Source organism: Solanum pennellii, chromosome 3 (assembly GCF_001406875.1).
Source record: "Solanum pennellii chromosome 3, SPENNV200".
In the NCBI taxonomy this organism is placed as follows: domain Eukaryota; kingdom Viridiplantae; phylum Streptophyta; class Magnoliopsida; order Solanales; family Solanaceae; genus Solanum; species Solanum pennellii.
The window spans coordinates 63,643,462-63,656,736 of NC_028639.1; the positions used below are offsets into that span (position 1 = coordinate 63,643,462).

At 35.2% G+C, this 13,275-nt stretch overlaps 1 protein-coding gene across 1 annotated transcript in view; it reads left to right on the forward strand.

Annotated features, from left to right (window-relative positions):
* LOC107014350 (nucleolar MIF4G domain-containing protein 1 homolog) overlaps positions 1-13,275 on the forward strand; it is a 28,670-nt gene that overhangs the window by 6,337 nt on the left and 9,058 nt on the right. Inside the window, exons 11-16 of the mRNA XM_027915829.1 lie at positions 15-110; positions 996-1,097; positions 1,913-2,035; positions 5,661-6,705; positions 6,826-6,893; positions 11,960-12,042. Of these exons, the coding sequence (XP_027771630.1) occupies positions 15-110; positions 996-1,097; positions 1,913-2,035; positions 5,661-6,705; positions 6,826-6,893; positions 11,960-12,042 (1,517 nt within the window). The remainder of the gene's footprint in view (positions 1-14; positions 111-995; positions 1,098-1,912; positions 2,036-5,660; positions 6,706-6,825; positions 6,894-11,959; positions 12,043-13,275) is intronic.

Here is a 13,275-nt window from a genome sequence, read left to right on the forward strand (position 1 = left end):
CCTTTTTGTCTCAGTTAATGGCAGAGGAACGAGGCTTGGTTGTTGATGTTGATGGTTTTAATGTTGCTATGGATGCTGCCAGGGAAAGATCAAGAAATGCTCAGAGCAAGGTTCTCTTTGTTGCTTTTGTTTTTTCATCTCCTCCCCAACTAGGTTAATTTCCGCTTTGCTGTTTGAGCTGTTGGGAAGTGTTTCATCTAGGCACACGTAATTTTCTTGGGGCATTTTAAGCTTGATTGTTATGAAATTCTGAATAGTGAGGGCTGAAGAAATTAATTGACGCCAGAGATTATTCTTATGTTCACCAAATTGGGGCCATGTCAAAATTGAGTATTTTCTCTGGAAAATAAATAGTTCCTTGGGAAATCAAGTTTAGTAGTACTAAAAAATATTAGTAAGTTTAGAGGCTTAAGCTTGCACCTATAGGTTTGACCTAGTGATCAATGAAGTGCATGCAAACCTCGGAGATTAGGGTTTAAATGTCAGTAAATTTAAATATATTTGGTTATTTCTTCCCATGTGTCCAAGTCTTGCCGGTTATTTGGCTCTTATGATGATGGGAGGAAGCAGATGCCTGAATAGATATTTGAGATACACAAGCTACAGCAGAACTCACTGTCATAAAAAAAGCTTAGAAGCTATGCAAATGGATGAATTTGACATGGACATGTTCCCAATAGAATGAAGCCTCATGGACCACTTAAGAGTTTAGGTGACATGCGATGTATAGTGTGGTAGATTGAGTTACCATGGAAATGGTACCTATTCTTTGTAACACTGGAAAGAAGTAGTGGAAATGTTGTTTTTTAAATGGCTGCGGGAAGTAAATGGGTTACAGCTGAGAAGCACCTTATGAAGTGAGGTGCTAAATTGTACTCATTTTTCCAGGTTGCATCAGTAGTTGTCATCAGTCAAGTATTATATTATTAAATTTACCTTTACAAGTTAATGATATTTGCTTACACCTCATTATGTTTTGAACTTATACTTGACAGAATGCCGGTGGTGCTATTGCCATGGATGCTGACGCTACTGCAGCATTGCACAAGAAAGGGGTCGCTGCAACAAATGATACTTTCAAGTTCACTTGGTCTCAGGTTGCTGATTCGTCTTCCTTAGAAAACTAGCGGCTTCTTGTATTTGTTGCTTGCTTCAATGATTATATGTTGTCGTTTGTATTTCATCTGCGTTGAATGACAATTTCTCAAGCCAAGGACAAAAACCTTCTTTCCCTTCCCCATCCTCTTCTTTCCCTAAGTTAACAAACTAATCACTCTTAGCCTTTCATTAACCATGCTTTCATCCTTGCTCAATTGTTCATTAATATTTGTTCTCTTTGCTGGGATTTCCTGCCAATTTATCTTTCTGACCTGTAGTCTGATATGTTTTCCTTAACTTCTTTCTTTTATTTTCTCCCAACCTAAATGGCTGTCTCAGCAGCTGTAAAATTATACTTATCATTATTTAAGGTGTGTCTGGTATGGAATGAATGTTTTCCAATTTTTCATGTTTGGCTTGTCAAAATATTTTGGAAAACATTTTTTCTAGGAAACCAAGTTCCTTAAAAAGGAAGAAAATGACTTCCCTGGTGGAAGTTGGGATAACAAGTTTCATAGTGGCCTTCCAAGCTATTTTCTCTCCCCACTCCCCAATGGCCCCCAACTCCTCCTTGACCATCCGAACCCCCGCCACCCCCAAACTCCCATCCCCACAATGTTTTCCTAGATTATATATAATGCTCCTGGAAAATATCTTTTTTAGTTGCATATAAACACTAGAAAGTAAGTAAAAATTCATTTATTTTCCAAGAAAACATTTTTCTAGTACCAAACACTTGGTGCTCACATTATTTTTGTTGAGATGGTAACAAAGTGCTCACATCAGAGTTTTACTTCTGAATTTCTGAATTCAGGATCATGAGAGTGAGATAAAAGCTATCTACACTGGAAGTGAGTTCTTGGAAAGTGCAGCAGCTGGGAATGAAGTTGGTATTATTCTTGAGAGCACCAGTTTCTATGCTGAACAAGGTGGTCAGGTAAAAACTGACTAACTAATAAAAAGCCTAGGACCTGAAGTGATCTTAGAAACTAATCGCGTTCCTTTTCTTTGATATCTGGGTTAGAAAAATGTTAAATAATGATGTGTACTCTACTTAAATTTGTTGCTGGAAGGACACTAAAATAGCAATATTGTTATTATCAATAATCTGTATGAGGACTAGAGGAGGGTGTAGCCCAAGTTTTTGTAATGTTGTGGTTAAAAGGGACTGGTATTTAATTTCTGTATCCACCCAACCCACCAACACACCCACATAGATTAACCTCAACAAGAATGTTTTATAGAGGGGTGAGCTCTACAGTGCAACTTCAGCATAGTAAAGAGTAGAGACTAATTAATGCCTACATATGTAGGCATTAATGAGTCTACTCTTTGCTATACTGAAGTTGCACTGTAGAGATATTTAGATGCAAAGCTCCAATGATGAACATTTGCTAATTGTTCACTTAAAGGGAAGTGTTTCTTGGAAATATATAGGGAAGTAATCAAACAAAAGTGATTCTCTCGAATGCCCCCACGGTTTAGTCTAATGGTAAAAAGCTTTTATTACATGAACAGTAATGACTGGCCAGATTAGATAAGCTAAAGCAGGTGAGCTCACGCTCATATTGCGGTTAGGATACTTAACATTATCTTTCTACATTGCTACTCCTACAACTCAAAACTGAAGCTCTAACAGCCAAACTAAAAGTAAAACATGCCCAAATTTGATTCTTTTCATGCAATTCATGCTAGATTGTACATACAGATAAACTAAAAATCAGATATAAAGAGAAAAGTAAACCAATTACTTGATGTTGGATCCATGAATCAAACTTCTTATGTTTTTTAGCCTTCCGAGCTTCTTTTCTACTTTCTTTACGAGACTTTTTCTTCTCTGTATCACAAAAAAAACACTGGGAATAAGTACAAAAACGAAAGGCTGTAACTATTTAACACAAGAAAACAGCCTTACCCATTATCAAATTCCGGAGTCGGGAGTTAGGATTTTCTGTGTGAGCTTTGCAGCAAACGGGAGAGCGGCAGAAGCAGCAAAAGCCGTCGGCGGCCTACGGAGTTAGGTTGGAACTTGAAAGTTGGATGAACACACAATTGGCACACTAATTCTCAGCGGCTCGCTTTGAGTGCAACCGTATTTTTAAGAGCTTTTATTTACTGCAAATTATTATTATTATTAGAATGAAATATAAATTAATAAGGATTAAAATTTGATTTCTTTCGGCCAATGAATTACGTGCTTTTTAAATAAATTGACATAAGCAATTTATGCTAAAAATATAATAAGGTTATTTTTCAAGGGAAAAAGCACTTTTAAAAATGCTTATCTATGTCATTATTATTAAAAAAAATAATTATTTATACATTATTTTTTAACGATAATTTTGTAAAATTATTTTTAATACATGTCCAATTATAATTTGATTACATTATCAATTTTTTAGTTTAAAAAAATTAAATTAATTACTTTTATTAAATAAATTCATGATGTGACCGAATTATAATTGGTCACCTCATCAATTTTTTAACAAAAAAATTCAAAACTCTAAATAAAATTTAAAAATAATTATTCAATTTAAATTTAAAGAGCAATTTTTTATGATTCATAACTTTTTAGTGCTAGCAGGAATTCAAGTGAATGAATCCCTCTTAGCGGTCTTATAGTAGAGTGAGTGTTGCAAAAAGTCTTATCTAATTGTACTTTTGTGTCTCGTTGACATCGTTGCCGTCAATAGAGACCGGTGAAGCTTAAATATGACTTCATTATGAAATGACCAGTGCCTGTTTGGATAGACTTAATAAAAGCAGTTTTAAAAAGTATTTTTGAAAGTGTTTAAATTTAATTTTAAAATAAGCAGTTATGCGTTTGGATAAAAAGTGTTGAAGTTAAAAAAAAAGTTGTTGATGTGTTTGGCAAATAAGTACTATAAACAGCTTTTTAAATCAAAATGTCTTGAAGGGTATTTAAGACATTTTGATTTAAAAAGCTGTTTATAGTACTTATTTGCCAAACACATCAACAACTTTTTTTTTAACTTCAACACTTTTATTCAAACGCATAACTGCTTATTTTAAAATTAAATTTAAACACTTTCAAAAATACTTTTTAAAACTGCTTTTATTAAGTCTATCCAAACAGGCACTGGTCATTTCATAATGAAGTCATATTTAAGCTTCACCGATCTCTATTGACCGCAACGATGTCAAATGAGACACAAAGAATGAAAAGTACAATTAGATAAGATTTTCTGCAAAATTTACGAATTATAAAAATTTGCTCTTTCACTTAAATTTAGATTAAATATAATTATTTTTAAATTTTATTCAGAGTTCTGATTTTTTTATTAAAAAATTAATGATGTGATCAATTATAATTTGGTCACTCAATTTATTTAATAAAAAAATTAATTTAATTTTTTTAATTAAAAATTGATAACGTAATTGAATTATAATTAATTATGTGTCAAAATAATTTTGTGAAATTATTATTAAAAAATAATCACATAAATATATATATATATATTTTTTGATAATGACATAAATTGAGTCTTTTTTATGAGTGCTTTTCCCTTTACAAAATAACACTATTATACTTTTAGCATAAATTGGTTATGTCAATTTATTTAAAAAAGCGCCTATTTCATTGGCCGAAAGAAATCAAATTTTAATCCTTATTAATTATTTTTCCTTCTAATAATAATAATAATTAGCAGTAAAATAAAAGCTCTTAAAAAATACGGTTGAACTCAAAGCGAGCCGCTGAGAGCCAGTGCCAATTGTGTTTTCATCTAACTTTCAAGTTCCAACCTAACTCCGAAGGCCGCCGACGGCTTTTGCTGCTTCTGCCCCTCTCCCGTTTGCTGCAAAGCTCACACAGAAAACCCTAACTCCCTACTCCGGAATTTGATAATGGGTAAGGCTGTTTTCTTGTGTTAATATAGTTACAGCCTTCCGTTTTTGTACTTATTCCCAGTGTTCTTTTTTTTTTTTGGTGATACAGAGAAGAAAAAGTCTCGTAAAGAAAGTAGAAAAGAAGCTCGGAAGGCTAAAAAACATAAGAAGTTTGATTCATGGATCCAACATCAAGTAATTGGTTTACTTTTCTCTTTATATCTGATTTTTAGTTTATCTGTATGTACAATCTAGCATGAATTGCATGAAAAGAATCAAATTTGGGCATGTTTTACTTTTAGTTTGGCTGTTAGAGCTTCAGTTTTGAGTTGTAGGAGTAGCAATGTAGAAAGATCATGTTAAGTATCCTAACCGCAATATGAGCGTGAGCTCACCTGCTTCAGCTTATCTAATCTGGCCAGTCATTACTGTCCATGTAATAAAAGCTTTTTTTTCCATCAAATTTTGTTTCCAACAGTTTAGGAAGATGTGAATGATGATAGATGTAAAAAGCTTTTCTTTTGGGAAAGGGTTCTAATTAATGATAATGTTCACGTATAACCAACCAACATCATTTGATAAGGCTAATTACTGTGGCAGATTTTATTTAAGCAGATACTTTTGTTTTTGGCATAAGGTCTAGCTATTACCACTCATGATAAAGCACATAAATTTAACTTGACATGATTTTCTCTCCTGACACTTGGTTGTAGCAAACACAAAAAGCCCGGAGAATGTTGCCAAATTCAAAACCAACACAGACAGTGCATTCACAGAAGGATAGCCAAGTACAAAGGCATGAACATTTACACTCCTTAAATTCAAAGAAAGACTTGGACACTTCTCCACGGTTGGATTCTTCTAAGGTGGAAAATACGAGTTTGAAAAGGAAACATGTCTCAAGTAAAAATTCAAAGACAATGTTTATGGAGTATCTTAAAATGGAAAAGGAGGGAGACGCTATCTCTGCGGACGTAGATCTGAGATTGGAGGGGAAACTCGCTAAGAAACTCAAGGTGAAGAATGAGAAATTGCGAGGAGATGATGATATCGATATGTTACTTGAAGGAATTCCTTTTGTAGTTGACTGTAACAGTCAACTGAACGAATCTCTGGAGGGTACTGATACTGACCCTTCACACAAGAAACTGAAAAAAAAGACAGTGGTTGAAGTTTTAGATGGTAAACTGGTTTCTGAGGATGGAAAGTTTGATCCTTCATGTGTTAGCTATGTTGAGCATGTCGACACAGATTTACAGGCAAAACAAAAAGAGTCAAAAAAGATGAAAAGAAAGAAGACAAAGTTTGAAGAGCTTCTTGCAACTGAAATGCGTGGACAGGATATCTCAGCAGATGAGGATCTGGCTTTGGAAAGGAAGCTTGCGAAGAAGCTCAAGGTGAAGAGAGGGAAATTACTTGGGGATCATGATGATATGAATAATTTATTTGAGGGAATTCCTTCACTTCTGGATTCTTTTGAGGATGAAAATACACAACTTGTTGGAGAAGCACCTCGAAAGCGTGATACGAGCTCCTCAAATGAAAGATCTAAAGAGAAAAGATATAATAAAGAAGTGCAAGGAGAAGATTACAATCAAGAGGAAGAGCAGAAAGCTGAGAGCACTTCATACTGTACAGATGTGAAGGCAGCAGCTAGATCTGCTGCCAAAGAAAATGCAATATATGTTGCTCCTCGCCTGAGGTCATGCTTGGGAAATGATTCGGAAGAGTTCGCTCAAATTCGTCGACGACTAAGAGGTATTAAATTTGTAACAGTTGCATTCATTTTGCTGGACTTTGGAAACCTTTTTTTTTGTTTTGCAAAATGATCTATTTTTTTTGCACCTGAGGACCATTAAAAGAATCAATTTCTTTCAGGTCTTCTGAATAGGATGTCCGAGGCTAACGTGGAATCGATCACAAGTGAAATTTCCACGATCTACCAGGTATGCGACTTGTTCTCATCCAATATTCTGACTGATTTTTTATCTGAAAATCACCTAATGCACTGTCCACAATAATGTTTCTTTTGATTGTTTCTATGATTCAAGCTAGTAATTTATATTGAAATACCTTTTGTTGGTGTATTTCTTGAGGTTTCAGATTATGATTCTTATTTTTTGCCCCTACTACTTTATTGACTCTGTAGTTTTGATACAATTGTTTGTGACTTGTCTAAGTGCAATCAGCAATTTGAAAGTTGGATCTTAAGAATGTTAATTTGTGTGATTCAGCATTGAGAATACCAAGACCATTTACATTGCTTTCTGTCGTTTTTACTGTTATCACTTATAGCCGTAATGTTCAGATATCTTTAAATACTTATACTTACTTTTCAGGAATACTTGTCTTGTACTCGTGTTGTCAAAAGCACAAAAAAGCGCTAAAGCCCTGATGGAGCTTAAAGCGCGAAGCATGGGCTTCAGTAAATAAAAGCGCACTATGAAGAATTTTTAATATATATATATATATACACACACACACACACACACTTATAGAACATAATAGACACAAAAATAGTAAATATATAGTGCTTATAATGAAGATTGGTTTATCAAAATATATGTTTTTATATATTCTACTTTTCTAATCACTAAAATAATATTCTTCCATATCATCTTCCTCAATAGGGTGATTCTCATTGGTATCAGTATCACTAGATTTATAGCCTTCAATGTCTTCTTCCCCTGACTCATCTGAATCAACCTCATCTTCTATGTCAATACGTGGAGCTCGGGTGCTAGAGGCATTAGTTGTAATAACTTCTGACTATCTCTTTTATCGCTTTGTGTATGTCAACACATCCTCACTGCCCGACGCTCTTGAAACATCACCCCAAGTTAAGTTGTCATCACCAAATACCGATTCATCTTCTGCTTCCATATTAATACCCATCTTCCCCACCAACCATTCATTACTATGATCAATGTTATCCAACGATATTGGATCGATGACACTCCGTAAGTCATAACGAGCTTTTAAAGCACGGTTATACTTAACAAACACTAGATCATTCAATCTTTGATGCTCCAATCTGTTTCTTTTTTTGGTATGGATCTGTAGCATTGGTTAGTGTTAGTAAATTAGTCTAATTGATTAACTATGCAAAGAAAAATTAATTATATGATGTACACTACGAGTACTTAGTACTTACATGCTCAAACACACTCCAGTTACGCTCACATCCAGCAGAACTAGCCGTTAAACCCAAAATTCTAATGGCTAATTTTTGGAGATTGGGAGCTGAATTACTATATAAATTCCACCATTCAATTGTAAAAAGTGTTATGTAGACATCATTATGTACAAGTTATTACCTCAGTACTAAGTAAGAAATATTAAGTAAACTTCTAAACATAAACTAAATCATTAAGAATTTTAATGTTATTGTATTCACTTACCTGGAGATCTTTTCGTTCTAGTGCTTTTTGCAATAGGAAGGCCAAATTGTTGTTCAGCTCTTGTGTACAATGGTATCTCTGATATGATCTTATCTTGTACTTCAGTGCTTGGAACCAATTTTTCAATACAAGCATACAACTCATTTTTGTTATTTTTTGACAATTCTCAGTAGCTGGATTTTGAAAGAAGAACACTGGATTTAAATAATGTCCAACAGCATGTAATGGATGATGCAATTGGCATTGCCATCTTTCATCAATAGTCTTCCCTTCAAATGCCTTTGCAATAGACTCCTTAGTTCTATCCACGACTTCATAAGTTTTCCCCCTTGGTAACTTAGCCCACCTACTAATCACCCATTTGACAGATGTAAACATTGCTCGCAGATTTGTTTTTTGACAATGCAACCGTTGCAAAGTCAGAGAACTCGTAGCAAATCGAGTAATCCCACATTTCACCAACTCTTTTCTTTTTAGTGAAATCTCTCATCATATTTAAGACTCCTAAGTGTCCATAAATGAAACCAACAAGGGCAATTGCTTTTTGGAGCGGCCTTCTTGATGATAGGAATCTTCCCTATGTCTTCTAACATAAGATTTATACAGTGAACTGCACATGACATCCAAAATATGTATGGTCTTTTTCTCTGTAACAGTTCTCCTATAGAAAAAAAGGGTAAATAGATATGTTAAAATTTAGAAATCAAAACTTTGATTGATATTAGAAAGTAAAACATAAACTTAGATTTTTAAAGCATAAATTCTTACCAGCCAACACAGTTGCTATCACTTACAATTTGAACCACTTACTGTTCTACAACGCGTTCCACATATCTATCTAGCAATTCACATAACTTCTCTCGGGTCTTGACAAGTGAGGAAGCATCAATTGACTCAATAAACACTGTTCCATGTGGAGAATTCACCAAAAACTTTATCAAAGTTCTCTGTTTTCTATCTGTCCAACCATCTGCCATAATGGAAGTTTCATACTTCACCCATTCTTTTCTATGTCTGTTTATAATCTCATTGGTCAACTCAACTTCCTTCCTAAGTAATGAAACTCTTAATTCATGGTAGCTTGGACGCTTCAAGTTTGAACCATACCTTCCGACAGCCTCATTTGCTGCATTGAATGGGATCCCATTGTCATAAAAGAAGCTAGCTACTTTTTGAATCGTCATTGCTCTTGCTTCTTTATCGCACGAGTCTTTGATATTTGTTTGCCTAAGTGTTCCACGCTTTTGTAGAAATATATCCATAGGTCCCTTTCCTTTGGCCAGTTTCTTATTAGAGCCACTAGGAAAACTTCTTCCACCTCTTTTCTTATGATTGATCTCTTGGACTTCATCTTCTCCACCAACATTGTCTTGATATTCAAACTCATCAAATTCGGGAAACTCGTTAACATAGACTTCCTTTCTTATTTTTTTCTCCTCCATGTAATTTTTCAATTTCTCTCTAGCCTCCTCTGGGTATTTTTTACACATCGCTGCATTCCTAATGTTTCCGATCAAATGTTGTTTTGCCCGATTAATCCCCCCCGTGGTGGTTTTTCCACAAAAATTGCACGTGACTCTTGTAGTGTCGTCAGGGTCCTTCAAGTAGGTATAGTTCCAACCAGGATAAAAAAGAAGTTATAATATAGCAGTTATAATTTCTAAATAATAAATAATAATACACAACAAGAACAAAAAAAGGGGACACTGGACAGGTTCTTTATTACTTTTAAGCTGATACAAAAAAAAATATATAAAGAATTTTGCATGCAAGCAAATAATTAAATACAACAACTATATATATATGGGGTCCACCACTGTGGTTATATATCTTTGTTATTATCCTATTACAATTTACAGGTGTTAATTATTTTTTTTGAAATAGGTAACTTTGTATTCACAGAAAAGAGCTCATCAAGGAATTGATAAGGAGGGATTTACAAACCCCCAGGGGGTGCCATCATTCTCAAATCCAAAAAAAGTTAAAAATTTACAGTTGGCCTATAAACTCCACTATACTGTCTACTTCCCCCACTAAATCTTGCTTACACCAAAATAACAAAAGGCTAAGACATCTCATCTTGATCATCTGGGAACTGCTAGTCCTCCCTTCAAAGCACCTTCCGTTCCTTTCTTTTCGTAGTCTCCACCAAATGCAAGCAGGTACATTTTTCCACCTATCTTCCTTTGATCCTCTCTTCCCAATTCCTTGCCATTGTGTTAGTACCTCAAAAGTGGTTTTGGGCATTGTCCAATCAACCTCGAGCATACAAATGAACATGTTCCGCAGATCTGTAACCATCCTACAATGCAAAAATAAATGGCCATTTACTTCAGTGTCTTGTTCACACATATAGCACCTCGAGCAGATCTGTATACCTCTTCTTTATAGCACTTTGTGGGTAGACAAGCTCTTCTAATTACCAACCAAGTGAAGCAAGCAATTTTTAAAGGGATCTTAATCTTGCATATTAATTTCCAGGGCCAAACTGTCGTCAAAAAATGGTTGATGTTCCTTTCCCAGTAACAGGACTTCACTGTAAAAACTCCCCTGCTATGCAATTTCCAAACTGGTTTGTCGGGCTCTGCGTTGATGCCAAGGAACGGTTTCAAGGCCTGAAGTAGGTCTGTTACTCTTTCAACCTCCCAATCATTTAGAGCCCTTCTAAACATAAGGTTCCAGCCTTGAGGACTCCACATCTGCGCTATCGTGACATTCTGTTGTAGGCTAATAATGTACAAGTCAGGAAAGAGTATCTTCATTTTCACATCGCCTAACCAGATCTCATTCCGGAAACTGATCTTCAGGCCATTCCCCACTATGAAAGTCACCTGCGCATTGAACTCAGTCCACATTCTCCTGATAGTTTTCCATACTGAGCACCCAAAGGTACCATTCACCTCTTCAGTTATCCAATTGCTCTGTAGGCCATATTTCTCAGCTATGTACCTCCTCCATAAAGCTGTATCTTCGCAACAAAATCTCCACAATCAAGGACAAGTGTCCCATATTTCTATTTATTTTAAAATTTTCTACAAAGATAAAAAGGAGTATGAAATATTGAAGCATCAACAATTTATGAAATCAGTAAAAAACTAAGAAGTAAAACAATAAGAGAAGGAAGATACCTGTGTATTTGCTTGCTGCTTGTTGCCTTGTTCTGCCAGAGGAAGAGGAAGAAGAACAGATTTTTTTTTTGTGCCGCAAGCCTTCTTATAATACTTCATCTTCTTCTTTTTTTGCCATTTAGAAACTCTGTGACTTCCCGTTAATTGTAGTCTAGGGAAGTTGGGAACTGGGACAGACTCTTTTAATAATTTATAAGGACCCCTTTTTTAAACTGAAGTTTTTTTTTAAAAAAAATAGAAGGGCCCACTGAGACATGGGCCTCGCCTTTGGTCATGCGAAGTGGCAGATGGTATCTGCGCGGCGCGCTTTTAATTTCATTGCTCTTACATATTGAGATTTGTTTATTAGTTTCTTGATCACCACAGCATACCTTTTCTGACCAATGTGACTATACCTCAAAAATATTTGTTTTCTTATTCTATTGTTGTAAATTAAAAATCAACTTGGATTAACGCCTAAAATTATCGTTTCCCCCTTGGCAGACTGTTGGTCGCACCTTTGGTTCTCAGATTATCAATGATGAGGTTCTGGCATCATGTTCTAGAGGTCCGCGTGGCAATGAACAGTAAGAATTTACCTCGTCTTATCTGAAGACAATTTATCCAGTCTAATTTTCTACAGAAAACTTATTTTTGAATAATTTCTCTAGAGACAACAGTTAATTTGAATCTGGAACTGGTGTTAGCTTATTTTCTTGCAATATCTATTGTCTAACTCACGAAGTTACCAAGTTCAGAAAAATCTTCTGTCTAACCCGCTAACGTTGCTTCAAGATGTTTGTTTCCTAACAAGGGTTTCACAGAAGCTAAGTGGAACAATTTTTGAGTGACAGTAATGCTAATCAGTATTTTGTTTCTCAAAGCATTTTATTGAAGGTGGACCTTAATCTGCAAATCAGAGAATTCTTATTTGATGTTTTGAGAGGCAAAAAAATTTACCTGTTGGCACTTTTTCTAGTACCCCTTGAGTCAATGCTGTATTATCTTTCTTTTATGGGGGTAGAGAATCTTATTAGGTACTCCAAAAAGTACATAAGAAAGGGGAACATCCTTCTAAATATTGAAGGAGCACAAAAGATCTAATATCGATAGAAAATCAGATACAGGAGCCTTCCTATACCATAGGTTCATATTTTTCAAGCACCTAGATTTGACCTGTTGAATACTGTCCTCCTTGTCCTCAAAATACCCATGTCCTTTCCATCCAAGTGAACAGAAAAAGCAAGCAGCCAAGCAGGGATAGCAGTCCAGTAATGCCTGGTACCATTTGATGTAGGCTGTTGTGTACCAGCTGCATTGGAGAAGTTTTATGCATCCTGGCATGACCCAGTGAACACCAAAAATGGTAGGAAACATGGTCCAGATATGTCTAGTAAAAGCACAATGGAGAAATTCAACTGCTTCTTCACAAAGGAGGTATCTACTGCAGACGGTGAAACCTCTTTTCTGCAAATTGTCATGAGTTAGGCAGGTTTCATGCCTAACAATGAATGTGAAGCAAGCAACTCTTGGTGTAGCAAATTGTCTTTCAGATAGTCCTCCGTGGTCAACCATTTTGAGTGACTCCTGTACTTCCCAGGAGATTTTTATAGCACGGTTTGGCATTGAACTTGCCATCCTTTTGAAACTTCCTTCATATTAAGTAACTTATGGATGATCGATGGAGATAGTTTCCAATTACTGAAAAAGTTATTCATGTCTTCGACTTCCAATCATATAAATTTCTTCCAGGAACAGATTCCACCCTCCATTAGAATAACAGTCTTCCACAGTGCTGTATTGGTTTGTACTGATTGCTT